Source organism: Dromaius novaehollandiae, chromosome 12, assembly GCF_036370855.1.
Source record: "Dromaius novaehollandiae isolate bDroNov1 chromosome 12, bDroNov1.hap1, whole genome shotgun sequence".
In the NCBI taxonomy this organism is placed as follows: domain Eukaryota; kingdom Metazoa; phylum Chordata; class Aves; order Casuariiformes; family Dromaiidae; genus Dromaius; species Dromaius novaehollandiae.
In genome coordinates, this window is record NC_088109.1 from 7,148,990 (window position 1) to 7,176,531 (window position 27,542).

The following is a 27,542-nucleotide window of genomic DNA, read 5'->3' on the forward strand; positions in this document are numbered from 1 at the left end:
AGTCGTTCCACGTGATGAGTCTTGTTAGCTAGACGGGTTGATTGGGAGTAGCGGAGCAAATGTTGGTTCTGTGAGACAGCCCCCTGATGCTGACAGAGGGATCTCCCATGGCCAGTGTATTGTGGATTAGGTCACATGAGACTTACATACTATTTTCATCTTCTTACATGTTCACCTTTGATACCACTTTCTTACAGTTTCGTTTATTTACATGTCTGCATAACAACCTACAAATCCTCAGCATAAAAAAAAATTTACTCTTAAATGGTCCTCTATTGCAGCTTCATGATATCTCTGTGATCACAGTTTTAATCCATTAATTCCTTGGCAAATTCTTTTGATTTTTGTATTGAAAACAAATGCATTCATGAAACTGCTGTCTTAGGTATCATGTGTTTAGAATGTCTAAGTTTTATCACCGCAACTTCAGTTCTGGTAAGTGTATGTAACTTCACTTGATTGTTCAGTACCTTTCCAGCACAACTGACACGATTGCCACGTATGCTGTGTCAGCACTCCCTGTTTTTCTTACCCAGCAGTACCAACGGGATGCTGATGACACGTTAGACACAGTCACAGTTCCGTTAAATTAACAGATAATTGCTGACTGCTGAAGATAGACCATTTCTGATCCAGCATGAAATTAGAGCAGCATGTGCAAACCACATGTCTTCTGGTACAGAGATTAGGAGCCTACAGCTACCTCTTAATTTTATTTATTTTTTTAAATCTGTTTGAATTCAATAAATAGCTATTTCTAACCAGATTTGAACTTGAAGAGTGGTCTGTTATCCCTGCAACATTTTCTATTTCTGTGATTGAGGCTAGCGATCCAGACTTCTGGTTCATGGAAACCTGGCCTGAGTTCTGCGGCAGCAGCCTGCCAAAATCTTTACATCCATATAGTATTTCCAGTAACCCAGTTATCTGAGACTACAGTGTGTATATATACATAAAATATATATACACACACACACTACCTTGCTTGAAGTAACTTACGCTAGCTGTTTATGCCCATGGCTGGCCTGCAGCCCGTGCACCCCGGCGGCTGCTCCTGTCCTGATTGGTGAACAAGCTTTTGTCCCCTTGTAGGCAACAGGCACTGCAGGTATTTTTGAGCATACAGTCTTCTTACTCATATGAACAGTAATTATTTCACAGTTCACTGTGCAAAAGTGTGTAGAAATCAGCATTCAAACTGAAAATCCTGTTCACATTTTATGGTATTTTTTTTGTACTGAAATCGCACTGAAAGTGTTGCACTAAATTGACAAGAAGTGCAAATTGCAGTTTAAGTGTTTGCTGGACTGGACACCTTGTGTGTACTGGATGCATGCTTTTGGCTTTATTAAAAACTACTGTAGAATAACTCTACATTGCTGTGTTAAAGCATGTAAACAGAAGAATTATAAACCTATTGCATGTTATCAGATGGTTTGTTTCCAGTTGGAAGTGGCACCAATGGCAGTGCTTTGCTTATTTACATCATCAATTTCATGGCGTAATAACATGCTGTGGAAATGTATATGGTTGCTATGTAGTTTTTCTGTGTTAAGAGGGAGATTTTAAGGGTTTTTTTTGTTTTTTTTTTTGTTTTTTTGTTTTACATATTCAAAACATTTTTAGTCTTCACTACTTTGTTCCTTGTCCTTGCCAAAGTTAAATAAGTAACATGAGTTCATATTTGGCTGTATCTATGGCAACTGTGTATTGTATAGTTGTTTAATTTTAAATGTGCAAGATTTTTATCCAGAAAATGAAATAAGAAGTAAGAAATATATAAATATTTTGTTTGTTTTGAAAAGATTCTGAGTGTATGAGTTCATGCTAACTACTCCAGTGGGGGGGCATCGATATTAGTAGCTGTCCATTTTCTCCAAATTTGGCTTTGGAAAGCTACTGTCTTACCCAGTGAGTTTTGTAGGAGTAATGGAAAGGAGCTTTCTCTCCTTTTCTTCCCTACCTGCAACTCAAGAAATCACAAACAATGAGCTGCCAAATTGTACTTGCATTGGGGCACGCCTGTTGTGTTAACCTTGCTCAGCCTGACAGCTGACCTCACGCTGTTTTCAAATGCCCTGCCTAGAAATCCTGACATCCAAAGTATTACTTTCTTTTTGCGGAGATGCTCTAGGAGCTGTCGTACAGGTATCCATGCTCCAGACTGGCAGCGATAAGGCCCGACAGGAATTTCAGACTATATTTAAGTGAAATTCTGTAAATGAGTAGCACTGATCATTTTGCTCCTTGTCTTCTCTCAGTAAAATAATGCAATTAAAGTATGAAATAAATGTTTTAGATAGGATTGCGTATTTCTTGTATTGCAGATAGGAAATAATTCAATCAGGGCAGAACTGTATTTCCTAAGTACTGTACGTAAAACGCAGGCTAGGTTCTCTTTCCCAACAAATGCATACTAAGACTTTCTCAGGGTTTGTTCTTCTGAGATTACAGACTCACGACTTTTTATTGTAAGTTGTTTTTCAGAGAAATCCACGTAAACTCTTGCAGTTTGGGACGCAACATTTGGAGAGTATCTGTTACTGAATACTATACGTTTTTATAAAGACTGGTGGTTAATGCTGCTTTGAAATTAAGTCTCTTTAAATGTTTTAGTTCTTTCATGTTTAACATTTGTTTTCCAGCTCCAGATGGCATAATTTCAGTACTTACCATTACTGTTTATTTTGAAAGCTGAAGTCATTTGTTGAGATGTGAACCATGCCAGAGTTTAGCTGTTTAAAAGTTGCCTCATCCAAACAAAGTTTAAATAGAAAAGGTGCATTTAAAGGGATAGCATTTCACCTTAATGTTTTGAGCGCGCTCCAATATGTGGAACAGACTTGGCGCTGGAGAGCTGAAGAGCCGCTCTTTGCTCTTTGCGACTTCCTCCTTCCATCTCCTCCCACGCAGAAATAATCGATTGTTTGTATTTGCTCGGTAAGCGCTGTGGGAACTTCAGTCTCTCTATATGGGCAAGTTACCATTCATCATTCAAGAAACTAAACTTATTCCCCCAAGCTTGTTCTTCAGTGTCCAAGAGTCAGCTTCACTGTAACTATTGAATTATGGAGCCTACATACTTCCTTTAAATGAAATTTGTTTTACATGCTGCCCCATAACGTGTTTACCTCAGCTATTGTTGCATCAGAAAAAAATCTAGGAGTTCATCATGTTCCCAGGAAAATTCAATAGTCGTATTGTGGTTAAATTCATTGGGATCAGAATTAAAGTTTTAAATATTTTTCAGAATGCTAAATCTTAATTTTTCAGAGAGACATTTAAGCCATCTGTCGTTATGAGTTTGTTATTTTTCTACAGAGGCAGATGTTCTCTTATCTTTGGAAATTAAGATTTCCTTTCTTGTCTGTGGCTCTTGTAGGCTTCTCCCCGAGTAATATGGATGTCCTTGGCTTTCCTGCACCTAGTAATTAGCATGGTCCGGCTAATGTGCCAACATAAACAGCATTACAAAACCGAAGCTGTGTGCAGACATCTTCAGTTTTCCAGAGAGAATTTGCATACTCCATATGGAATTTCAGAACAAACTTGGAAGGAAAAATAAGTGATCAATAATATTTCTTTAAGTTAGAACTGTGATACAGTATATTTAACTTCTACTTACATTATTGGCAAAAATATTTAAGCATATCCTGAGTATGCATCTGCTGTAGTGAAACAGTGGTTTCCAAGCTTTTTTCATCTGTATTCATCACAAGAAGTCAGTATAAACCAGTAACACAATGTTTTCATCCTTGTTATCTTCTTGCCAATTGCTTATTCATACAGAATGAATTGCTGCACAATTTTTCATTATGCCATTTCAGTATAAACATTTTGTATGCTTTTTACCATCAGTTATCCATTCTACCTAAGATAGCCTTTACTGTTAATATATCGACGAAGGCAGTGTTTTCAGTTAGTTATTGTAAAATTTGGTTCTTCCACTACTGAAACAGTGGTGAAACTCTTCTTGACCTCAGTGGGGAAAGAGATTTGCTGGAAGCAATTAGTGAATTGTCTTATTACGTTGCATACATTACTTTCACTGATGGGTAGGCTTAGTTTAATATAATAAATAGCGTTTTGTCATATGCTGAAAATGGATGAACTTATGTCTTCCAAGTTTTTTTTTTCCTTTTTTTACTCTTGGGAGGATGTTCTGTGTTGCTTTATTTTTGAATTGTGCAACAGCTTTATGGCTTGAATTTGGTAAAAGAGGGAGACTGTACTCTCAACTTTGGGTTGAGGAAGGAAGGTACAAACAAAGGCATTACCAATACCGTGCCCATTTTCCAACATCAAAGTGTTATATGCCATTAGTTCCCTTTTATAAACAGTATTTTTTTTTTTAATTCCCATTCAAGTCCAAAGCAGATCTATAGAACTGATCGATTCCTAAGACAATGTCTATTTACCAGGCCTGTGAGAACGGTTCATTGAGTTCAGTGCTGTTTTATCACAGCAGTCGCAGGGCATGATATAGCTGATAAATGCTTATTCAAGTTAATTAAGTTGTCTTAAGATACAGTCTAGAAAAAGCAAAATTGGTTAGTAAAGAAATGTAGGGCTGTGTGGTGTCAAAAGATGCATTAGCCTTTGTCAGAGATGAAATACAGACTATGTTTTAAGTTTGACAGACTGACAATATTTGTGTTTTAAATCAGGCACTCACAAATTTGGTGACTGCAGCCTGCAGTACCTCTGATACTTTTTTCAAAAAAAACAATATAAAGTTTCTAAGCAAGTGGTATTTCCAGTAAACCTGTAAAAGATAAACTATGGAGATAAAGGTTAACATGAATGGTGGTAGGATGTAGTTCACATTAATGTGAATATCAGTATACATTGTTGACTCGAATGAGAGCAGCCTTGTTAATGCACCTTGCACCTTGTTAATGGTACAGACTTTATATTAATAGCTAATTGTGACGTATATATTTAGCTGTATTTAAGTATACTTCATATAAAATATACACTTTAACGTTGATAATCACACTGGGTATGCTTTTTTAATCACAATATGCTATGTGATAGGATGTTAAGGACTAAAGCATGTCAAGGGAAAGAGAAATTTTGTGTATGTGTAATAGGTAGAATCATCTAGTATCCATCTGTATTTTCAAGACAGATAAGGGCATACAGGAAGCCTTATCTAGTTACTGATTACAGATATACATATCCTTGATTTTCTCTCTTCCTTTTTTCCTGCAGGGCCAAGGCTTTTCGTGGAAAAAAGGTCCATGGAGAATATGACATAAAGGTTGAACAGGTAGCTAAATGATTTTAATGTTATATATAAATTTATATGTGTGTGTGCACATATATATGTGTGTGTCTATGTATTGAGAGAGAGAGAGAGAGAATCCTATGTACTTTAAAAAAAAGTCAGTTAAGTAAAAACTTAAAGGTTTGGTTATTGTTTTTCACTTTAATTTTAATCCTTTTAGAGGATTCCCAAAATAATTTGCACAACACTGAAAACATATAATATTCAAAAGTCGTTGTTTACAGACTGTGGATTTCCCAGACAATCCATGAATTACATTGCATTTTCATATCACTAGTAATTCTTTTATTGAAGAATATACAGGCACTCTGGTTGCAGTGTTAGCATTTTTTAGCATTGTTAGCATTGAATAAACATGGAGATACGATTTCGAGTGCGTTAGCAATTTTAATTTTTAATTTTGTTTGAATTAGATTTCTGAAACTAAAGGCAATAAAAAAGTCCTTTGACTCCTTTTCAATCTCTAATTCTAAGAATAAATGCCATCGTAAGACTTTTCGCTACTTAAACTGGAATGTTTTGTCATTGGGATCTCTAAGAATGAGGGAAAATTATCGTTAACTGTGTGGATCCAGCTTATCTAAATTCATTGTAATAGTATAACAGTTATATATATATAGAGAGAGAGAGATAGAGAGATACACACATACACACACATATATATATGTATATAGTTATACTCCATTTTTTACACCATTGAATGTCTTTCTTACGGTTTTGACTTGGAAGCATGGAAAGCTTTGCAGGCATCTTCAAGAGTGTTGAAGGAGAGAGGCATAAAAGAAGACAAGCTATCTGGACCCCAAAATACCATTCATATGTAGGTCAAACCACATAGTTGACACATACCACATAGTTGATCTGTCTCACACACGCACATACACTTTAATGTTAAAAAAATCGGTGTATAAGCCCAGAGTTTCCTTCAGATGGACCCTTGTAGGAAGAACCTCCTTTCGTCAGTAAGAAACTGAAGGTTTTTGAGCACTGCCAATCATAACTGACTTGGCAAAATGTCAGCACCATGACAGTCCTGTACCAGTAGAGTCACTAGCAACTACTTCAGTGTTCTTTTGCTAATACCAGAGAACTTTTTGTTAGTACTTAGAGCATCCTGCCTGTAATGTACAACATTTTCTATCACTTACTAAGCTTTTAAACTTCAAAACCTATATTGTGAATCCTTATAGTTGTTTTAATATGGTTTATGAATGGTATTGATCAGTTGTTGGTGTCCAATTAAGTAAATGAAAGGTTCTGTAACATTGTCAGCATTTATACAAACATTTCAATCTCTTGCCACTTGCACTATTTTTACTTTAATTTTAAAACTGTGCCCCCTGCATTTTAACGTAAATCCAAAGTTTCTAAACATATGGCATTTAATGAAGCTACATCCGTGTTCGAAATCAAGCGCGTATTTTGGCTATTGTATTGGAAGAGTGGTTAGAGTAGTCTACGCTTGCCCTGACTGAACACTAAATTCTGAAAGCCTTGCACAGATTTCACTTAGAAAGATTTTCAGTGACATCATTTTGCAAAAGAAAGTAGGGAGAATTCTGATGCTTTCTATTCTACATCAGTGTCCGGGACAGCAAAGACTCTTTTATTTATCCACTAGAAGACAGTTGGCTGCATTTCAATTTTTCTGCTGTGTAATGTTATTGTAAAGTGCTTTGAGAGTCTAAGTAGATGAAAGAGTATGGATAAATGAAAAACATCCTGTCCTTTTATTTCACATAACTGGAGGATCAGAGTATGGAATTGAATCCTTTTCCATGTCACATTTCCAATGTGTGAAAATACTTAGATAAACAAAAAACAAAAAAAAGTTATTTGTAAATTTTTCAAATTAATTGTTCAATAACACTGGAATTTTAAAAAAGAAGAGTAAATGCACGAAAAGAAAATAGAAATGGGGGAAAGCATGTGAAGAGAAGGCAAGAAAACACACACTTAGCACATGTCATAAGAAGATACTTTATCGGTGTTTACCTTAAGATCCCTTTTGTAAGTTGCAAATTTTTTGTGTCTGTATTGATCTATGACATACCATACAAAGCAGAAGTATAATCTCTATGCTTTTATGTAGGCATGAAGGAGGAAATACACTCATTACTGCCCCACACTATCTTTTCTTATAAAGTTTGTAGCTTTTCTTTCTGTGTGTTAGAATTGCTGCAAATGTGGTGCTTCATGTGTGCCAAATAGCGTTGAATTAATTTGCTTTCGGTGCTAATTTTGTTTCAAATGTATGTTGTTAGCAGTTCAGAGACTAAGACTTAAGGGGTTTTAGATAAATAAAGCTGAAGTACAGACAGACTGACTTATGTGAGTCCTCTTTTTGTAGGCAGAATTTTCAGAAATCAACTTGATAGCCCATGCTGATGGCAATTATGCAGTAGATATCCAAGTATTTCGAAATGGCACTAAAGTTGTCAGGTAAGAAAAACTAAATAGAATAACAGCAAAAAAATAGTAGGTGGTATAATGTGTGAATGTAAAATGTACTGAATGATTTCTCTTTAGTTGTTTTATCGTACATGTGCAATGTGGATTTTGCCTGATGCAGTGTACCTCAATCACTGGCATAAAAAGTAGGAAGAAAAAAAAAAAAGTATCTCATCAGTGCAGTAAGTCCTGTTTGTGACAGGGAATCTCTTGACATTTTGATCATTAGAGAAGACAGATTTGATTAAAATGGGAATGATGTCTGGTAGAAAGAATACATGATTAGAAGTCGGGGCTTATTGATTTGGGCCTCGTCTTTGCTTCGGACCTATGACAGGTGATCTTATACGTGCCAGGCCTTTCTAGATGAGGAATACTTTTTCCTATGTTAAGTATTCTCTAGTGAAAGGGACCAAGTGATACTGCTTATCTCAGTGTCGTTACTGGAATATGCTGTCTGTTTGAAAGATTTCAATTTAAAAGCTCAAGATTCCCCAATGGGTTATTTTATCCAAATAAGGATTATTCCAACTCAAGGCAGGGTAATTTTTACCATTTTTTTCAGCGAGGACATGAACAGCCATATAAATGTAAGGGAAGAAAACACAGAAGTACATCTGGGCAAAGTAAAAGCTTAAGTAAGTATTAGAAAAAATATTTCAGGTAGTCCTATGCTTTATCTAATTTGTGGGAATTATTCCTAATTTTTGTTAGTGCAGTTAAGTACGGCTGAAGAATAGTGCTTATTTGGCTGAACAATTGGATTCAGAGGTGAATCGAGCCACTAACAGTGACTTTGTAGTTTACTGCCTATATTTATCATATTTAGGCAAGAATAAGAGTTCAGGGAGCTGGAGAGTATACAGCAGTTCTTGTAACTTCATGTTTTCGCTCAACATCTGTTCAAATAAAAGATTTGAAGATTTCTATTGGTTTGCATAAAAAATCAGGAAGAAAAATATTGAAAATAAGTATACTTTATGCTTTAAAACTTACAAGTGTTTAATCTCTTGTATATTCTAAAAATACTGCAACTTAATACAACAGCCGCTTATGCCAAATCCACATGATTATTTCCTTAGTAGAGTAAGAGATTAAATTTTTTCTCAACAAATAAAGTTTTAGAGCTAGGAAATTTTGATGACTGCTCTTTTAATGGCTTTTCTGTAGAGAATTTTCCAAACAGAACAAAAATATTGATGCCAAGTTAGCATCAAAACATGTCAAAATTTAATGAGAACTGGGAATCTCAAGAAAATAGCATCTAAAAGGACATATCTTTGCTGTTTATGAGAAAAATTGGTAAAAATGCTGTTTCTGTTAAGAAACAGAAAAATCTGATCTCTCCAACAAACAAGTCTAATAGTGGGATGGCAAAGATTTTATAATATTTCCAGTTTTATGCGTAATATAAATGTATTTAACCAAATAGAACTACCTGAAATTTATCAATTTCACTCATATCTGTGTGAAATATCTGCATATGCGTGCATGCTGTCTGGTTTGAGAAGGATATGCAGACATGATGGGACAGCAGTTCTCTGTTTGTCTGATAAGTATCTTATCTGAATATCCAGAACATTTTTGAAAAGCAAAAGTGTTTTTCAAAAATGTTCTGTATCTTCAGATAAGTGTTGATCTTTATTTTGCTTTGAGCCTAGTCAGTCAGTTTGTGAAGCTTATTGCCTGAAGCTTGGAATGTGGTTCTTGTGTCACTAAGGAAAGCAGAGCTACTGAAGGACATGACTAACATGTTCGATTGGTAAGCAACTTCATTTAAAAGCCAGTGTTAAATATGGTTCAGACAATAGGGTGTATAGCATGTTCCATTCTTTCTTCCCATTTCGACTGCCAAGAGAGACTGGAGGAACTCTTGGTCCTGCTGGTATCAAAATTCACATTGATTCTGGACTGACCATATGACTAAAAAGGCTTAAATAACTGAATATGGAGCTGAAAAATGCTTGTGTTTTATTAATATGAGGTCCAAAATGACCTTGTACCATAGATGTATGAGTAGAATAATAATTAACATATTTGTATGCATTTCCATGACACAATTTTGCTATCTTTAGTCTGGGAGAAAAAAATTGTTACAATAGGCAAAATGCTTGTTTTGTTTTTGTGAATGAAAATCAAACCATGGAAAGTGAAATCTCTTGTTACAGAATGCTGAGATTTTGGATGTTATAAATTTTTAAGCCAGGATTAAAGTTTTTCTCATGTATTTCTTTTGTATACGCAATTGTTTTGTCCAGCAGTAATTACAGAACTAAAACTCACACTATCAATTAGGTAAATACATTTCATTCTTTTGAGAAATTTTTGCAGAGCAGAACGTGTGTGTATATGTATACATATATGTGTATATGTATGTATATATATTTTTAAAGGAACATTTCCCACCTCCCAGTTGGTTCACTAAATATGTTTTTTAAAGGACACTTCCTGCTCCTTTCCCTTATTTAAGAACACAGTGCCGTCTTTGAGATAATCTGTAATCTCCTTAGCACTGTTTTAAATGACAGAGGTGAAGTTTCTCCCTTTCACTGAGTCGTCTGCAATTTTGATTAAAGTGTCATGAGTCCTCTTAAGTGTTATATGCTGTGTCAGTAAATTAAATTTCCTTCTGTTTCACACACTTGGCTCTCCCCTATGAAACCTAGATCACAAATTCTCAGAACTATACTACAAATATTCTTTGGAAACTTGGTCATCCAGTCTACAGTGGCATTTAATGACTACTGACTGCAAATCTTTAGTCTTGCTTGTGCCAAATTATGCGTTACACTTGAAAGCCAACTTGAGAATCCAGCTGATACACTTTGACTACTGCATTCAGACTGGACACTTCAAAACTGCTTAAGAGATATGAACATGAGTTTTCATTGTTTTGCTTTTGTTTTGTTTTCCTGGAGTGAGATTTCTGAATCATTTTATGATCTTAGAAATTCTTCACTCCAGTATACCACTCATATGTATTAAGGGCATGAAAATAACGTACACTAATTTATTACACTAATGTAATTTACCCTTCACTTCTTTCAGGAGATTGATGGCTTCAGGCTATCAATCCACCTTATAAAATTTGAATACAGAAGAGAATCTTTGAATTTCCCCTGTACTGGGGACTCTGTCCTGTTGTCCTGTGTCTTCTGTTTTCCGTAACCACCTTCAGTAACTAAATGTCAATGTTTAAGTAAGATGAACATGGAGCCAGACGGTTCTCAAAGGGGCATGGCGAAAGGACAAGAGGCAATGGACGCAAGTTGCAACACAGGAACTTCTGATTAGATACAAGAGGAAAAAAAAAGTGCAATTGTACATTTATACATTCATTTTGACAAGTGAACCCTGTTTTGTGTCTTGATCAAAAGCTACTTTTTTTTTGGCCTCCAATCGTGGTATGATTCTTTTTGCAAGCAGCAGGGTTGCTTCATCTCTTTTTTCATGTCTTTAAAACAATCTGATAATAACTGTGAAAGAAAAATTCTTCCCAAGAAGCCAAGCATTAGTGCTTGCTTAAGTTTCTGGCAGACATTTGCCTGCTTCATTTTTGATTGTTATTGCTCAGGGACTGGTGTACGTAGTAATAAACTAAGAACATATGCAGAATTTATATAAATGAATTATCTTTCAGTGGGAAAACAAAATGAAAAGCAATGATAATTTGTCTGTTGTCTCAGTGGAGACGTTATTTACTAGATGCTGTTTCCTGAACAATGGTTAAGAAATAATAATGGAGAGATTTTCATAAAGCTCATAATATTTTTTTGTCTTTCAGCATTTACCTTTGTTTTGAATGTTCTTTAAGTGCTTTTCTATTCATCAACCAGCCATCTTTCCCCTTTAAGATTTTACTCTGAAGGAAGAATAATTTGATCATTGATTAATAGCAATGTATCTTTCTCTTGCTAGATCATTCAGGCCTGATTTTGTCCTTATTCGGCAACATTCATTCAGTATGGCAGAAAATGAAGATTTCCGTAACTTGATCATTGGAATGCAGTATGCAGGCATCCCTAGTGTCAACTCCCTGGAATCAATCTATAACTTCTGTGACAAACCGTGGGTGGTAAGTGATGTACTGAAAAGTTCTCCTGGTGCAAAAGTTAAATGATTTTTTTGTTTTGTTTTGTTTTAGTTGCCTTTCATGAATAATGAGTGACAATCTGCAAAGTCACCTAACAGCAGTGAAGCAATAGAAAGGAATAAAAAGCAAACTAATGCATTGAAGTCATTTTTTGAAAGAACCTCTGTAGGCATAGTGGAGATAGAAAAAAAATATATATATATTAAAAATAATGAAATGAAAGGGAGGGAAGTAATGGAAAGTCTATCTGCTGTTAACATCCTTCCTCAAGTGAGAAAAGTGTGTTTATTCACAATTTGTCTGGGAAAAGCAAGCTGAGAATATTTTTCATATTTGTGGTTTTGAACATAATTTAAACAGACTTTTAGCCAGTGTTTTCCTCATGCCCGTGAAATTTTTTTGGGCTATGCTTTAGCAAGGAAATATGAAGCTATTAGTTTCCTCATCTGAAAGCTCTTTTCATAATCTTGTACATATGGGGTAGGAGTTAATCTGTTTTCTGTTACACCTAGAGCAATAAAGAAAATTGGAGAATCACTGATATTTGACAGTTTCAGTGTATAAGCCAATTCAGTTTTTCATTATATGTTGTGTAATGATGCGGATAGAATTCAGTGATCCTTTTGGTGCACTGGAAGGAAGGGTAGGGTTTAGAGAACTACACATTAGTAACAGTGAGTTAAAATGTGTTGTAAAAGATGATTATGGATGGTGCAATTACTGTCGCTTTAATAGATATATTCAGTTGCCCAAGTGCTAATGAAACTTTCAAGAATATCAATGATTATAAATAGCCAGTGATTCATATGTTTTTTCCTCTGGAATTTGGGTAAGAAAATAATACTTCACTGTATTTTTTCACACTTAAGGGAGGCTATACTCTTACTCTTTTTATTGCCTTAAAGATGTTTATCTTTTCACATTTGCTATGAAAATCCCTCCAAAGAATAATCACTGGGTTTTAATATATACTTCTTGCAGCTAATTTTATCATACTTTTATGTTACAATAAACTTCTTCAGGGAATTAATAATTGACAGAGTATTTATTACTTTTTAGAATATGTACTGTACATTGCTAAATCCATTACTTTAATACATCACCTATTTTTCTATGCTGTGTGGCATTTCTTAATGCTTAGATTCATGGTATGCAGTAAAGTTGGGCAGTGAAGCAAGAACAGTAGCATTTATATGCAATAATGATGCGATAAAAAGTAAATGAATAATTCCTCCTTGTAATATTCTTTTGGTGGCGTTAGACTCATGGCTATTCCTCCACCAAACCCATAAAAAAAGGTATCTCTTTCTTACAGCTGGTCTCGTTGCATATAACAAGTCTGTGCTGATTTTTCACTCTTATGTATGGTAATATCTGGGACTTACAGAAATATTAAAATAATTGGAACGTGCTGTGTAAAAGCAAATATAGGGTTATATATATATATATATATATATATATATATATATATATATATATATATATATATATATATATATATAAGTTAAGTCACGTTGCATATTTTTGTTGTATATAGTGCACCTCACAAACAAATAATAAAGCATTAAGCTACAAGTCCTTATCTGAATTTAGGGTCATAGGCATTTAAAAATAAAGAATCTCAGAATTGTCTTAGAACATTTTTAAGGTGTGACTTAACAGTTAATTATGAAGTGGCTCTCTTGAATCATCATGTCTGGCTTTCCTTGCTTTTTGCAAAAATTTCCTTTTGGGGTGAAGTTTCCATAATTTTTCTGAGTCTAGATGTAAGTGAAATTAAAATATTTTTCAGCTGAGCTTGTTTTATTTCAACATGGAGAAGAATGATTTTTTTTCTTTGAGAACTTTCTACCTTGCCATTTCTACATCTGACAGCTAGAATATGTTTTTGTTTGAAATACACAGATTTTGCACAGTCTTGGCAAGTAATAGTGCCTTTCACATCTCTCAGATATTTCTTTTCAGACATGGCTATACTACAGACATTTTAAAGTGTCAGACAGCTCACATGCTTCAAATGGTTGTCTTTTGATTTTTAATAACGTGCTATAGTCCCCTGTACAGAAGTTGTTTTCATTAAGATGCGCAGTAGAGAAGGGAGCCTGACTGTGTACCCACCGCAAGTGAGCCGTCAGTGATGCTGCGTACACAGTGTTCACGTGTTGTGAATGTGATCATGCTTTGCTCCACTGTTGGCCTCAGTTGTGTTTTAATTACCTGTGACCATAAGCTGCACCTGTGCATGTGTGAGTGGTTCCCATTATAAATATATATAGGCACTGAACTTTAATCAGCTCCCACTTAAAAGAGTGTGGAGTTTTAATCTGAACATAAAAATAGTCTCTGTACAAACCCAAGGAGGCTTCTTTGGGATTTAACTTGGAATTTCCTGACTTCTGTTCTTTGTGGTTGTCTGTGCATCTCTCACCATGACATTCATTCCAGACCATCATAAAATCTTTATCGGCTTTAGGTAAGCTAATCACCGCTATCACCTGTTGCAGCCTGTACTCGGAAGGAATACTTCCAGAGTACCAATCCATCAATCCTTTGATTCAGCCAGTTTCATAAAAGTTCAAATAATGCAGCAGAATCCTTGGATTCTTATTTTTGCTAATACTGTCTTCCAGCTTGTTAGATTAAATCTGTCTGTTTTTGTGTGCTTACTGCCTTAGGGCACGCTCCTTGTACGTTGGTGCACGGGAGCAGTAAGCATAGCGAACCACTGATGCCCATACCCTGCTCCTAGACCTGCGTTAGGCTGGTGAATCCAGCAGTGTTCCCCGTTGTTAACATGACGTACACTTAAGCTGAACTTTCATACAAACTTAGTTAAATCGTAACTAGAGAAAACTAGCAGAATTCTTGTGCGTGTTCCTTGATCAAAAAACAGTTCAACTTTTACGGCACTGATTAAAGATACTGAGCCACCTGCCAGTGCTCTTCTCTTGTATACAGCACTTTATGATTTGTTGAAATTGAAATTGCATATTTGAAGTTAAGGATATTTGCCTATTTAAATTCCTGCCTTTTTCATCTTGGCTTAAATACTAGAATAAGCTGTCATTCCAGTTATGCATTTTTTGTAGTCTTAATATACATATAACGATGAAAAGTAAGTGCAGCTTCATACCACATGTACTCTTTCATGACGTGTATCTTACTGTCAGAAAGTATTTCACAAGTACGTTCAGCAGTCAGAAGTGTGCATGCCAATTTCTGCAGTAGTGTCACCAAGCCACCCTGTGCTCAGGCTGCCCATAGGTAAGCCTGCTTTCCTTAGAGCTCGTGGAGGATGCCTTTCTGGTCAACTCCTTTGTTAACTGGAGTGATCTGAGATTTTTTATGAAAGCTGCTCCTAGAAAAATTACATGGAGGTTCAAAAGCTTAATAAAGAATTAAAAAGCACAACTCCAGATAAAGCTGTAAGTCAGAATCTTTATCAGTTAATGAGAAATAGATTTGCCCTCCTGAAGGTAACATTTGAGTGACAAAAGTGAATTACATTTTCTACAGCAGCAGAAAAAGCCAGGTCGCACAGTCTCCAATGTAATGGTCTTTTAAAGGATGAAAAATACTCGAATTAGCTGTTGGCAGTAATTGATCTTATTTGCAGTAGTGTAAAATCAGGAGCAGTGTAAAATTGCTTGTGGGGTTTAGGAAAGTTAGTCTGATTATAAAAGGCTTATGGGGTAAATAAATAGTTAGAATCCTAGATAAAATTTTTTTTAATTATTATACTTTGATGTATCAGGTCTTTTATTAGAGCACCCAGCTCCAGATGCACAGCACTGTCAAGTTGCAGAGGTCTCTCTTCAACCTGGAAGAGACATTCACAGCCCTCATTTGAATTTGAAGTACCTGCCCTTAATTTTTCAGTGCGATGCTTTTCATACTGTGTCTGCAGACATAGGTTTCAATGTCTTTCCCAATAGATGGCAATTTGTATTTAATCTGAAGTATGTTATAGAAAGATGAGGAGCAGGGGGGGAAGGTTGCCAGGAAAATTGGTCTAGAAGAAGTCTTAAGGCTTGTGTTTTCCAATGTTTGGACATAACGTATTTCTTTTACATGTGTGTAAAGAGTTCAAAACACCATATAACCCTTTGCAAATTTATGATACTAGCAACTGTGACAAAGATGATATTGCATTGAATCTGTGTGGTGAAGTGTTTGTATACTGAAATACGTTAATGATTTGGGAATATTACAGTACTCCTGTTATTTCATTTCTGTGATAATACCTATTAGCTCATGAAAAATTCATGATCCAGACTTCTGATACGGATTTAGCCTAAAAGCTAGAAAGAATGTCAAAAAGCTCTTTATCAAGGGGAAAAGTGTGAGTTTTATTAAAAAAAAAAAAAAAAATTATTCTGTGTTATTAAGTGCATGGCAGAGCCGTGGAGGAATCATTTTAAGGTTCGTATCTTCTCTTACCATGCTGCAATGTTTTGTTGCATTGACATTTTGCAAAGTAAGAGCCTTGTGTATTACTTGCCGTGTTCAAATGAGACAACAGATTGGCCGAGTTTAAATTAAAGTTATGTCAAATTAAGGTGGGGCATACATGTGCCTCACTGGATTCCTGATCTCAACATTTTTCTCTTGTCTAATGGCAAACAGAGCCTGTTGTAAAATGCTTATCAAGGAGTTTTTGTAATAGTCACAAGAAACAAAAAACTGGCCTAACTAAATACCTTGAAGGTATGATTTGAAATGATTTAAAGTAATATTCTATGTATTTTAATATCTCTGTTTTGCTTTAGAAAATGTTGTTATGAAATAAGTGAGAAATTCCATTAACTGATGCTAATGGAATTATATAGAGTATTTCCAATAGCACATGGTGTAGGTAAGAAATGTAAGTAATTGAGGCGGCCAGAAGTAGTTGGAAAATGTGATGACAATGACAGTGCCTGCAAGAACAGGTAAAATGCCATGCTTATCATTAAGGCTGGGAATGTAATACAAAACAATTTTCCTGTGGATTGGGTTGACTTAAAGAAAATTCTTTCTGTCCTGTGTGTATCCTTTGTATACTGCCTTTTAAGATTTATGTGAAATTTGTATGGCTAAATGTCAGCATTAAGTGGACCCTGCTCTTGATAATATTCTCAATTGCAAATATTGATGATACTGGCGCAGTCTTGTCAAATCACAAGTTATTAGCTGTTCATCCATATTGTATATGCAGATTGCCAGTAAGTGGAATTATACAATGAGGTGGAATTAACTAATGAGGTTACTAAACGCACACATCTCCAGCTGAGTTGTCCATAGCTACTACAGATAGAGCACTTTATTTCTGTTAAACTATCACACACTAATTACGTGCATTATCCAGCTACTGCTGGATTGCTGCTTCTAGGTTCAGACAGCATTTTAACATGCAAAGACTGTGGAATTGCTGCAGTTGTCTAGTCTAACTTTATATGTTCAAGGAGAAGGAAAATCCTTAAAATCAGTCTGATTCTGATAGCCATTCCTTTACTAAGAAGGAAAAAAAATAGCATCTGTGGCTGGCTGCAAATTTTGTTTCTGTGCGTTGGGAGGCTACGTAACAGTGGTTGGTCTAGGATGCTTCAAGGATCTGCTGATACATTAATTACACTTCTACTCTGGTGAAGGAGATGACACAGCCTGCAACATAATAGGTCTACAGAAAACATTTGTGAGCAATATGACCCTAATTAGCTGTTGCTGGGCTGGGAGAGTCTGTATTTAGCTTGAATACTGGCCTGATAGATTCTTGGAGGAGGAGCAGAAGCCCACTGTAGCATGTCAAGCTACTGCGTAGTCATAGCAGCTTGTGAAGGGACATCTGTCACTGCCGGGATGGGAAAGCTGGGTGTTGAACAGGCTTGGCCTCTGGGGAAGAAAATGCTGTCGGTATTGTGGCAAACTGCTGCATCATTCTCCAATCCAATTATTTGGGAAGTAAAGGAAACAAATAGGAACTTTCTACTGGTCAACAGTAAAAAGTGGTCACAGAGTGGAAGTAAAACCCAGGAGACAGATGTGTCTGTATTATTTTAAAGACAGCTGAAAGATCTTAGCATTTGCTAGCGCAGTAGATCATAGTGTTGCAGATGTAAACGTGTCTTCTACTGAAACATCTTCAAAAGATCCCTTGACTTTGTCTGCTTCATTGTAGGATTTTATTAAGAATCTTAAATTCAGGGAAGGGCCATAGAGCACTTTATTATGTCAGAAGTGATTTCCTTGCTTGTCTGCAGTCCTTCTGAGGGAAGGCTGGTTATGGCTTTTACTTCGGTCAAAGCTGTTGTTGTTATAAATCTGCTTGTTTCTTTTCCTGCAGCTTATGACTGGCTAGCCAAATACCTTTTTAGCAAGTTGTTTGACATTTTTCTTTCTTTCCTCTGTTGCTAGGCTTACCTAATTCCATGCCTTCTTGTGTTGTGTTTTACTTTCCATCTCTTGCAGATGTTATCTGTCTTTGTCTTATTGAGCACTTGCTTTGCTTTCTTTAGAAGGTCAGTTTTAAATGCCATTTGTTGCCTTCTTATGGTATTACAGCATTTCCCCCCCTCCTTGTTTCTTCCTCCTTCATGTATTGCTGGTGGAAGTTGCTCTCTTGTGCTTTTCCCCCTTCAAGCTTCACTCTTCTAATCTGAGCAGCAGATTGGGGCACTGGCAGGAAACTTGTAGGCACTCTGCAGGGAGAAGCACATGAAAGCAATGAGTTGTGCTCATTCCAGCTTCCTGTTGACACAAATTATTGAAACTATGCTAATAGGCAGACACAACCACACAGATGAGTTTCAGGATTGTGTCAAAATATCTTTTGGAGAATGAAAACCAGATAAAATGAATGTGCACAAGGAGAAAAGTCATTTGAAAACCTATTTACTTTAAATTTACTTCTATGAGAGGCCTTTCAGTGCTCCTTCATGTCTATTTTGGAGCCATAAAATATAAATTGCGTTACCAAATATTTGTTGCACTTTATGAAAATTCTGTGCTCATTAACAAGAATAAAATTTGTACAGTAATGCTGAACAAGGGGTTAGATGGTTATTGCTGGCTGGTTTTTGCGCTTCTCTATATGCCAGAAGGGTTCTTACTGAAGGATAAAGGTAGAAAACGTGTCCCTGCAATCCGGCTTCGACTGAGATTCAGGAGAGGAAGTTAGGCACATTCAAATTTAATGTCTGTTACCGGTATAAATCTTAGAAATGCCAAGATCTGTATTAGGGTCAAGGGGTATAGTTTATATATTTCATTGAATGAAACCTTGAGGCAGCATTGAACTTTACTGTTGTTTCAAGGATTGTGGCAAGAATGGTGAGTTCGACAGCTAACGACGGGGGCACGGGCAGCCAGAGTCGGGAAGCAGGCACACCCCACCCAGACAACTTTTTTAGTAGCTTTTTCATACCCTCCCATTTTAGGAAGCTACTGCAGCAAGAGCAGTTCCTTTCATTCACTGCAGGACTGGCAGTCAGGTGCTGTCCTGTTTCCCAAGCACTGGAGCTGCATTCTCGGGCACTCGGAACAATTGCGTGGCTGGCAGCGTTTGAACAGCTCCGTCCGATGCTGTGTGCCAGTCTCTTAACAAATTTAATTTGCATATTTTCAAATATTTACAGAAATGATAGAGGTCTTTTAAAAAAGTTTTGTGGATTTTATTCATGTGAAAGGTATCGGATTTAGAAGACAGACTTCTGTTTATCTATAGGGCAGCCAGAGAACAAACTGTCCACATGTGCTATTCTTCCAGTGCGTCTCAGCCCTGATCTGAGCACAACTTTCTTGAGCATAAAAACTGTAGTTTAATTAGCTGTCAGCCAGTGAAGATTTTGGCCTCTTTGCCCGGTCTGCCAGTTAAAGCAAAACATGTTGATGGATTTGTAGTGCGAGAGCTGAAAGTAAATTCTCAAACTGTGTCAGAATGAAGGTGAAAATGTTTTAAACTTCTTGGTCTTGCACCAATATATAGAGATATTTTGAGTTTAACCTATCCTTGTAATAAAAAGGGATGGAATACTACATTGAACACTACTTGCTTTTACAAGCAACACTGCTTTTGCCAGCATTTAGTGTTATGAGGCTAATTTAATGCAAAAGTAGACTCATATTTTTTTCACTATGTTCTTGACTTTTTGTGGTAGGTTGTTGTCGCTCTGCCTGGTTCTTCTCTCCGCTAAAGAGCAGCAGTAGGAGCTCTGGACATCCATTCCAGACTTCCATTGCACTGAACATTTCTAGCGGCAGAAAATTGAAACAGATTTTTAACCACTCCTTAGCTTCTACTGAAAGAAATTATATTTAAACAGGGGTAAGGCTGTAAAGCAGTGGTTCGTATGCTCTGTATTATCGGCTGTTCCTAGTATAGTATTGAAAATCAAGAATCGTATTTTTTGTTTGCGTAAGTCAAATATCCATAAATGCTGGCTGTGCAAATTAATTTTGCCAGACTATGCAAATTAAATTTGATTTCCTGTGCAATCTTTAATTTAAAAAGCAAACCTGTGTGATATATTCCTCATGAAAGCACCTTAGAAGATAAATTTTACTAGCCAGATACTAGATAGAGATTATTTCTTTTATATATGGCTATGGTCACCCAGTGACTTGGCGAATCTGGGACCTAGAATCCCTTTCCTGGAAAAAAAAAATGTGACCCATCCTGGAAAAAGGCTTCCTTTGTGCCGGCTCCCCATCCCAAGCCCCACTCTTTCCTACCTCCTCCCCCCTTCCTCTACAGGTACATTTCTCCCACATTATCTTCAGAAGTCTGAGCAGTGCTACTGTTGCCGCCTGGTTTCCTTGCTGTCATTCATTTAGGTTTGGTTTCTGTTCTGAACTGCGGTTTGCAGGATGCAAAGTGTGGTTGCCTTGTTTCTTGTGTTAAGTCTGGTAACTAACATGTCTATCCTGTGAAGTTTCTCTGAGTTCATAATCTAGTTTAAAATGCTGTAAAGCATTGCATCGTGTGGATGCTGGCCGCTTGAAAGACCTTCCCTGTCTTTGTGTATGTGAGTGAATAGTTGGAATCCAGTAGAGCATATGCAAGCTAATAGCCCATGGACTTGAAAGAGAGTGTCTTGTACATGCACATGATTGCATGTACATTTTAAGAAAATGGAAAAAAAATTAACTGTATATTTAGACAGCTTTAAAATGACTTTTTCTTCAGACTTAAATAATTAAGTAAAGAAATAACATTTTGTTTCTGAAAGTAACTTCATACAGAGACACCTCTACATCTGCACAGGTTTTCATTAGCTACAAGACTGCTTATGAATGAATATGAGAGGGCTATGTCTGCAAAAACAATTTGTGTAATAGGGTAGATTTCCTCCTACTTCACTGTAAAGTTTCACAGAATTCAATATCATTATAAAAACTTGTTCTTTGAACTGGAGAATTTCAGGATCTTAGCATCTTAAAAAACAAAAAACCCCTCTTTATTGTAGTAAGCCCCAAACCCTTTTGAGAAGTGCTTAAGCAAATGCCCAAGTGCTGTTAAAATAAGCAGGTGCACAAATGTTTCCTTGAACAGGATGCTGAACTGGATGTTCCCATAATAGTGGAGTGAACTGCACATTCTCATTGCTTTTATTTGAATGACTCAGTCAGGAATGACTCAGTTCCATAAAATTTTGTTTCCCTCTGTAACTTTTCATTTTAAAATAAAACATTCTGGAAGGCATCTTGATCTAGGTCTCATGATACTAATTTTTGCTAATTCTTTTCTAACAAATGTCTAGATCTATTTCTACATTTCATGCTCATTAATAACTATTTTTCCTTCTTTTGAGTCTGCATGTCTTCCTTAAATCTCACTTTCCTCACTGTTTACAGATTTGGCCACTGCCTCTTTCACTGGCCCAGGTGTTTCTCATTGCCAGATGCCTCACTACCCAAATTTGCAAGCCAAGATGAAATGTTTTTCTGTCTCTGACTCTGATCCTCTTCTAGCTTTTTTTTAAAATCCCTCTTTAGCTTTTCTAACTGGTGGAGAAAACTCCCCCCCCCCCCACCCCCCCAAAAAGGGTGCACTCTGATAATTTGTAAGCAAAAGCTCTGCAGTTCTTCCGAGGGCATGAAGTTTTTATGTAAGGCTTTTGTTTTGTCCTTTAGAAATTCTTAATGATTTATGGGCCTTGTCAATCTAATTCTGATGTGAAAATGTTCTAGCAGTTACTTGCAGCAGTGACTACCAAACAGTGAGATGTGCCCCACAGAGAAGAGGCAGGCGTTCAGCAGGAGAGGCGCAGGAGCCCAACGCGCTCCGTGGGACGTGCTGGGGACTGTGGGACAGAGGCAGCACAATCCGCTCAGGCCTAGTAGTTTCATCAGGAGCTGTAAAGTGGCAGCCCAGGGGATGAAGAGGGAGCTGGAGAGGTGAGGGAACATCAGCTGCAGTCAGGGTTGGAAGGAAGGAAGGAAGAGATGCTGTTTGTCCCAGAATGATGGGTCAAATGGCAAGACCTGAATAAAAAGCTAGTGGGGGAGAGCAGCTCAGTTCAGTGAGGCCCAGAACCGTGCCACTTTCTCGTATGAGCCGGGACTGCAGAAGGGTTGGGAAACACCTTATCGGTGTTACAAAACTACTTGAGTTACGATGCAGGTTCCATATAACTTATCTTTCCATTCGTAGTCACACTGTGTTGTCTTTAGCTTTGCATGGCAATAATGGAGAGCTACTGGAGGGGCACCAGGCTCTTCTGTCAGTTTTCATTTTTCCTGTACTCCATTGATGTGCTCAAATGGATTTGTAGGCAATGTTTCATTGTTAGGTTGCCGTGTCCAACTTTCAGTTAACTTGGAAAGTTTGAATACTTCCATTAAGTTGTCTGTCCGATGCTGCTGACGGAAAGAAATGTGTAAGTTGCAGCCAGCAATCTGCTCCCTTTGAGTCTCATATCAGGTATCAAATAGAAAATCAAATGTGTATATACTCAGCCTTCAGGAAGAATATTTAATGTTTACTGAAGTATAACAGGAGAAATGTAAGTCAATCACAGTAAAGAGCAAATATCATGCAGAGCATAAAGTGAGTGACACAGACACTGTTCAGATAATAGTTATTAAAAGAAAAAAAACAAAACACAAACACAGAAACTAAAAATAAGGCATGGTGTAAAATATTGGTTAAAAATAAATTCTTTCCCATAGAGTACCTATGTCAAAGATTCCCTTCCAGCCCTTTCCTCCTCAATCACTTGATAATCCCTTCTCCCTCTGAAGGGCCTGCAGTGTTTGTCTCAAAATCTGCTGGACACCAAGGACCCCATGATATGCTGGTGTAATGATACTGTGTCTCTGTGCTTTTGCACACCTCTGACTCTCATGAGGTGTCATGTTTTTCTGGAATGACAAGTCACACTTCCAAGCCTCAGCCTGAGAGAAGACTTACTTCAGGACATGTTAAACCATTTTTCTGGGTGCTATCTGAAGGAGCCACAAGAATCAGTGTGTCACCTTCTCTGTTAATTTCCTATAAGGGAAATATATGTTTTAAACCAGCCTATAACAAATGTTAAATTTGCCTTTTACCAAATGAATTAATTTATGGGAATCCAGAAGTGTCATTCAAGTTCTTCATTCTTTAGGCATGCCCTCAACTCGGAGCAGTCAAAGGTAGGGTGAATGTCATTTAAAAGTATATTTGCTTACAACAGAGGGACTCAGTGTTCTGTGTCTCGCACAAAGTTTTCCTGTTTCCCTAGTGTTAGACAGCATCAGCTCGTCTGGTTTGGTGACCCCAATTTTGTGACCATTTAGGTTGTTACCATGCAATATTAGATAGTAGCTGGAGTTCCTTCACTGTCAGTAGCAGCAAGCCTGAAGTTTTAAAAAGCACGGACAATAAATATCCAAAAGAAAGGAAAATCTCTGACAGAATAGCTCAGGAGTTCTGCCCTAGTAGGGAACAACAGTACAGGCAAATGCAAAGTAGTTTATTGCATGAAAATCTTATTCCACATACCAGAAAACTCCACACTGGAATGCACAGTGATAAATATCCTTCGATCTGGCAAGATTAGAAGGTTGCAGGAATTAAAAGTAACACAAAGCACCATCTGGACTATATCAATTTAAACACCCAATGATTTTTTTTAAAGGAAAAGTTTGTGCAGCTTTGGTGTTCATCTGAGCATTTCAGAGATGACTTACCTAATTAAGTGCATTTTAACATGTCTAAAATGATAAGCAAGTTCCTTATTCACATCTTTGTGGGGAGAGTGATTTTTTTTGTAACTGTTAGTTGCTTGATTACCGTACAATAAATGCAGTCAAATTTATTATATCCTATTCTCAGTGTAATGAAACCCTATAAAGCTTTCGTATGAAATCAGAGAGACTAAGTATCTCTTTAACTAAGTGTTTCTTCTTATCTGTATGATACTTTGGAGAATAGAAAAAGTGCAGATGGCTCTCTACTGTTCTTTTATGGAGACACCATCTCTATGCTAAGATGAAAGCATTTCATCCCAAAGCTATTAGAAAAAAGAAGAGCTGACATTATAAAGGATGTTACAAAATCCCAAGATTTAGAAAAAAATCTGAGTACACTTACCTGAGGATCACCATGTTAGAGCTGAGAAGGACAAAGGCATAAAATTTAAAAATGAGGAGTAAATTCAGCTAGCTAAAATAAGAGCTAAAAGAACTTCTTTCTGCTTTCTTGTTCTTTCCCCTCTAAGAAGTTGAAAAGACTCTTGCTGAAATGTTAAGCTCTATGAGATTGTTTTGCTAGATTACTGTTAAAAATCACGCAGGGATTTTTGGCATCCATGGAAAATACTTTAAATAAATGTAGTGTAGCTCTTCCAGTCTTCTCTATGTCATAAACATCCTATATCTGAAAACATTCAGCATTGGATTAGGTAATAATTCAGTCATTTATCATCTAAAAACATCTTGTTCTTTCTCAGGGAAGGATTTGATAAACCTTTCTCTAATTTAAAGTGAAATTTAAGGTCACTTTAGCTAGCCCAGCAAAACAAAACTCTTTCAAAACTCTAATTAAGGCAAAACATTAATTTTGGTCAACTCAACATATACTTTTTTGCCTGAAGTCTAAGAATTGTCAAATCAAACTCATTAGTGTGATCTCCAGCAGACCTTTAAAAGTTGGTCTGGATGGACAAGCAGAAAAAGTGGCAGTATGGTAGTCTACATTCGGTATATTTGTAAGCTTTGTATAGCTTCCAAACTGTCTAGATACAACAGGTTTTTCTGAAGTGGTCTTTTGCTTCAGTGTGTGTAAAAGATTTTTTATATATAATATATAAAACATATAATTTATATTAAAAATACATATATTTTTACTGTTGAGCTACTCAGAAGGAGAATATAAAAAAAGGTACAATCCAGATCATGTTTTAAATGAATCAAAAGTTCATTAAAACATGAATAAAATTATTTTCATAAATTTCCCAGGAAAAATAAAGAAAAATACTCAATATCAGTAGGAATTCAGGAATGCACAATTAGAACTGTGGTTTTGCTGTGGTGGTACTTAAATCTCTGGGGAAATTGCCTTTTTAATTTATGCTGAAATTGTTACGTGAATTTGGGTTACATTTATCAAGCTGCTTTTTGTGGGGAGAAAAGTTTGAGGTTCATAAAGTTATAGATACACAGGTGAGGCAGGGTCCCAGCAGGGACAAGGGGTAAATGAGTCCCCCCAGCTATGGGAAATCTGAGTTGATTTCTCTCCTCCACTTCAGGAAATTCGAACCTGCATCTCCTGCATGCTATTTCATAGCTTAATCACTAGATTATAGGGTACTTTAGAGTGATACATTCATATTATCTGAGGTTCATACTGTTTTATTTTAAGTAAGTAAACATCCACTAGTACCAATCTGAAATACAGCTGTCTTACCTCTGAAGTAAATGTCATAACCGCTACAAAGAGAGTCATTTTCTCCGTGCTTTTTGCTTGCTTTCATATGATTATTTTCATAAAATTTATCAGTCATGATTTATTTAAAGGATATTTCTTAAAGATAGATAAATTTGTTTTAACATAGTTCTACATGGTCCAAATAATTGCTTGGCAGAGATCATGTATTTAATAGGCAGTATTTGCTCATGAGATTTCACATTTGGATCTCGGATAAGGACAGAAATAAATAGTAAGTTGTCAGGAATCTTATTCACAAACCTACTTATTTTGGTAGCTGTGATAATATTTCCTTTCCTTGAGGTTTTTTTGTACAGTATACTATCCAACTCGAATTTCTTAAGCTTCTGGTGAAACCTACTCATCACTAAGGCATTTTCCACTGGCTTTCAAAATTTAAATATGTGTTTTACCAAACCTAAGTAAACACCACTAAATTAAACAAATTTTCTATGCCAGCTGGAAATGCAATAAAAAGCCTTCATCGGTGTTTTTCCTTTAAACAGTTTTTACTATCCCTGCACCCTAAATTGCATTAACAGAGTAGGTATTTCAGCAAACTACATTATGGACAGAGTTCTATTGTTCTCTGCTTTTTTCCTGTTTGTAACCAGCAAATCCCACTATTCAAACTGTTGGGCTAACTTGTTTATGTCTCATGTTGGCATCATGACAATTAAATACATCACAGGCGTGTACAAGCCAAAGCTTTAGAGTCTCGAAACAATAGTGGTCTTCTGACTGCCAAAGCTTTCTTGCTCCCTAGAAACTTCATTTGCTAAGCTGTGATTTCAAAAGTGATTTACTTTTTAAACTGTTAGAAGTGATCTGTTTGCTAAAGAGAACAGGCTCCAGGTACATTTATATTTAATAAGGAATTCCATGTCTTTTTGTGGTTTTTTAATTATTTTTAAATATATTTTTAAATTATTTAAATATTTGTGTTGCTTTGCTTTCTACATTGTGTAACTGCAGTCCACGTTATAGGTAGAGTGGATATGTGTGTCGAGGGGAGGGCCCAGAAAGGAAAGATTAATAGAAATGCCTACAACACATAACTATTTAAATTACCAAGATCTTTGTTAACTGAAGACACTGAAGGGATGGCCATGTGGTTATGGTACAGGAGTAAAGCCTAGAAAAATAAAATTCTGTTGTTGTTTCTTCTCATGAGTTGTTATATGTGACATACAGCGTATGACCACTTTTCTCTATTCTCCAGTTTTGAAAAATTGCCTTTCAATGTCATCAGGGTGCCAGAAGGCTAAATTAATGTGAAGTAAGTCTGATCTTTAGATCAAAAGTGGTGAAAAATACAGCATTTTAATGATTTTATTATCAAAAAATGAGTGTAAGATATGCCAAGTGCAAGGTATCTGAAAACCAGTATTCCAATGTATTTCATTTTCTATACGTCTGAAGGATTAACTCTTAGAGATGTTATTCTTTGTTGCTGTATACAGGGGGGTCATGGTTTGGCTGGATTATAAAAGTGTGCTTGGGGAGAGGGAGGGAAAGCATACAGTAAGTAGGTGTGTATTTGATGCTGAGTTTATGTAACACGGAAGTCAAGAAGCAAAATGACAGTATGAGATCATTTCAGCAGAACGTGATTTCTTTCCTAAGTGTTTTACTTTGTTTTGTTTTATTTACAGTTTGCCCAGCTGGTGTCTGTCTACAAAACTTTGGGTCCAGAGAAGTTCCCATTGATTGAGCAGACGTTCTACCCGAATCACAAGGAAATGGTATGTGCAAATATCAGTACTAAATTCAATTACTGTCTATATAAAACAGGAACTATAAACACACGTGATTCATTT

General features: G+C 36.3%; 1 protein-coding gene across 1 annotated transcript in view; it reads left to right on the forward strand.

Moving 5' to 3' along the window:
- The window catches only part of SYN2 (synapsin II), a 202,437-nt gene that overhangs the window by 75,977 nt on the left and 98,918 nt on the right, over positions 1 to 27,542 (forward strand). The window contains exons 2-5 of the mRNA XM_064518835.1: positions 5,215 to 5,272; positions 7,641 to 7,732; positions 11,660 to 11,816; positions 27,378 to 27,467. Of these exons, the coding sequence (XP_064374905.1) occupies positions 5,215 to 5,272; positions 7,641 to 7,732; positions 11,660 to 11,816; positions 27,378 to 27,467 (397 nt within the window). The remainder of the gene's footprint in view (positions 1 to 5,214; positions 5,273 to 7,640; positions 7,733 to 11,659; positions 11,817 to 27,377; positions 27,468 to 27,542) is intronic.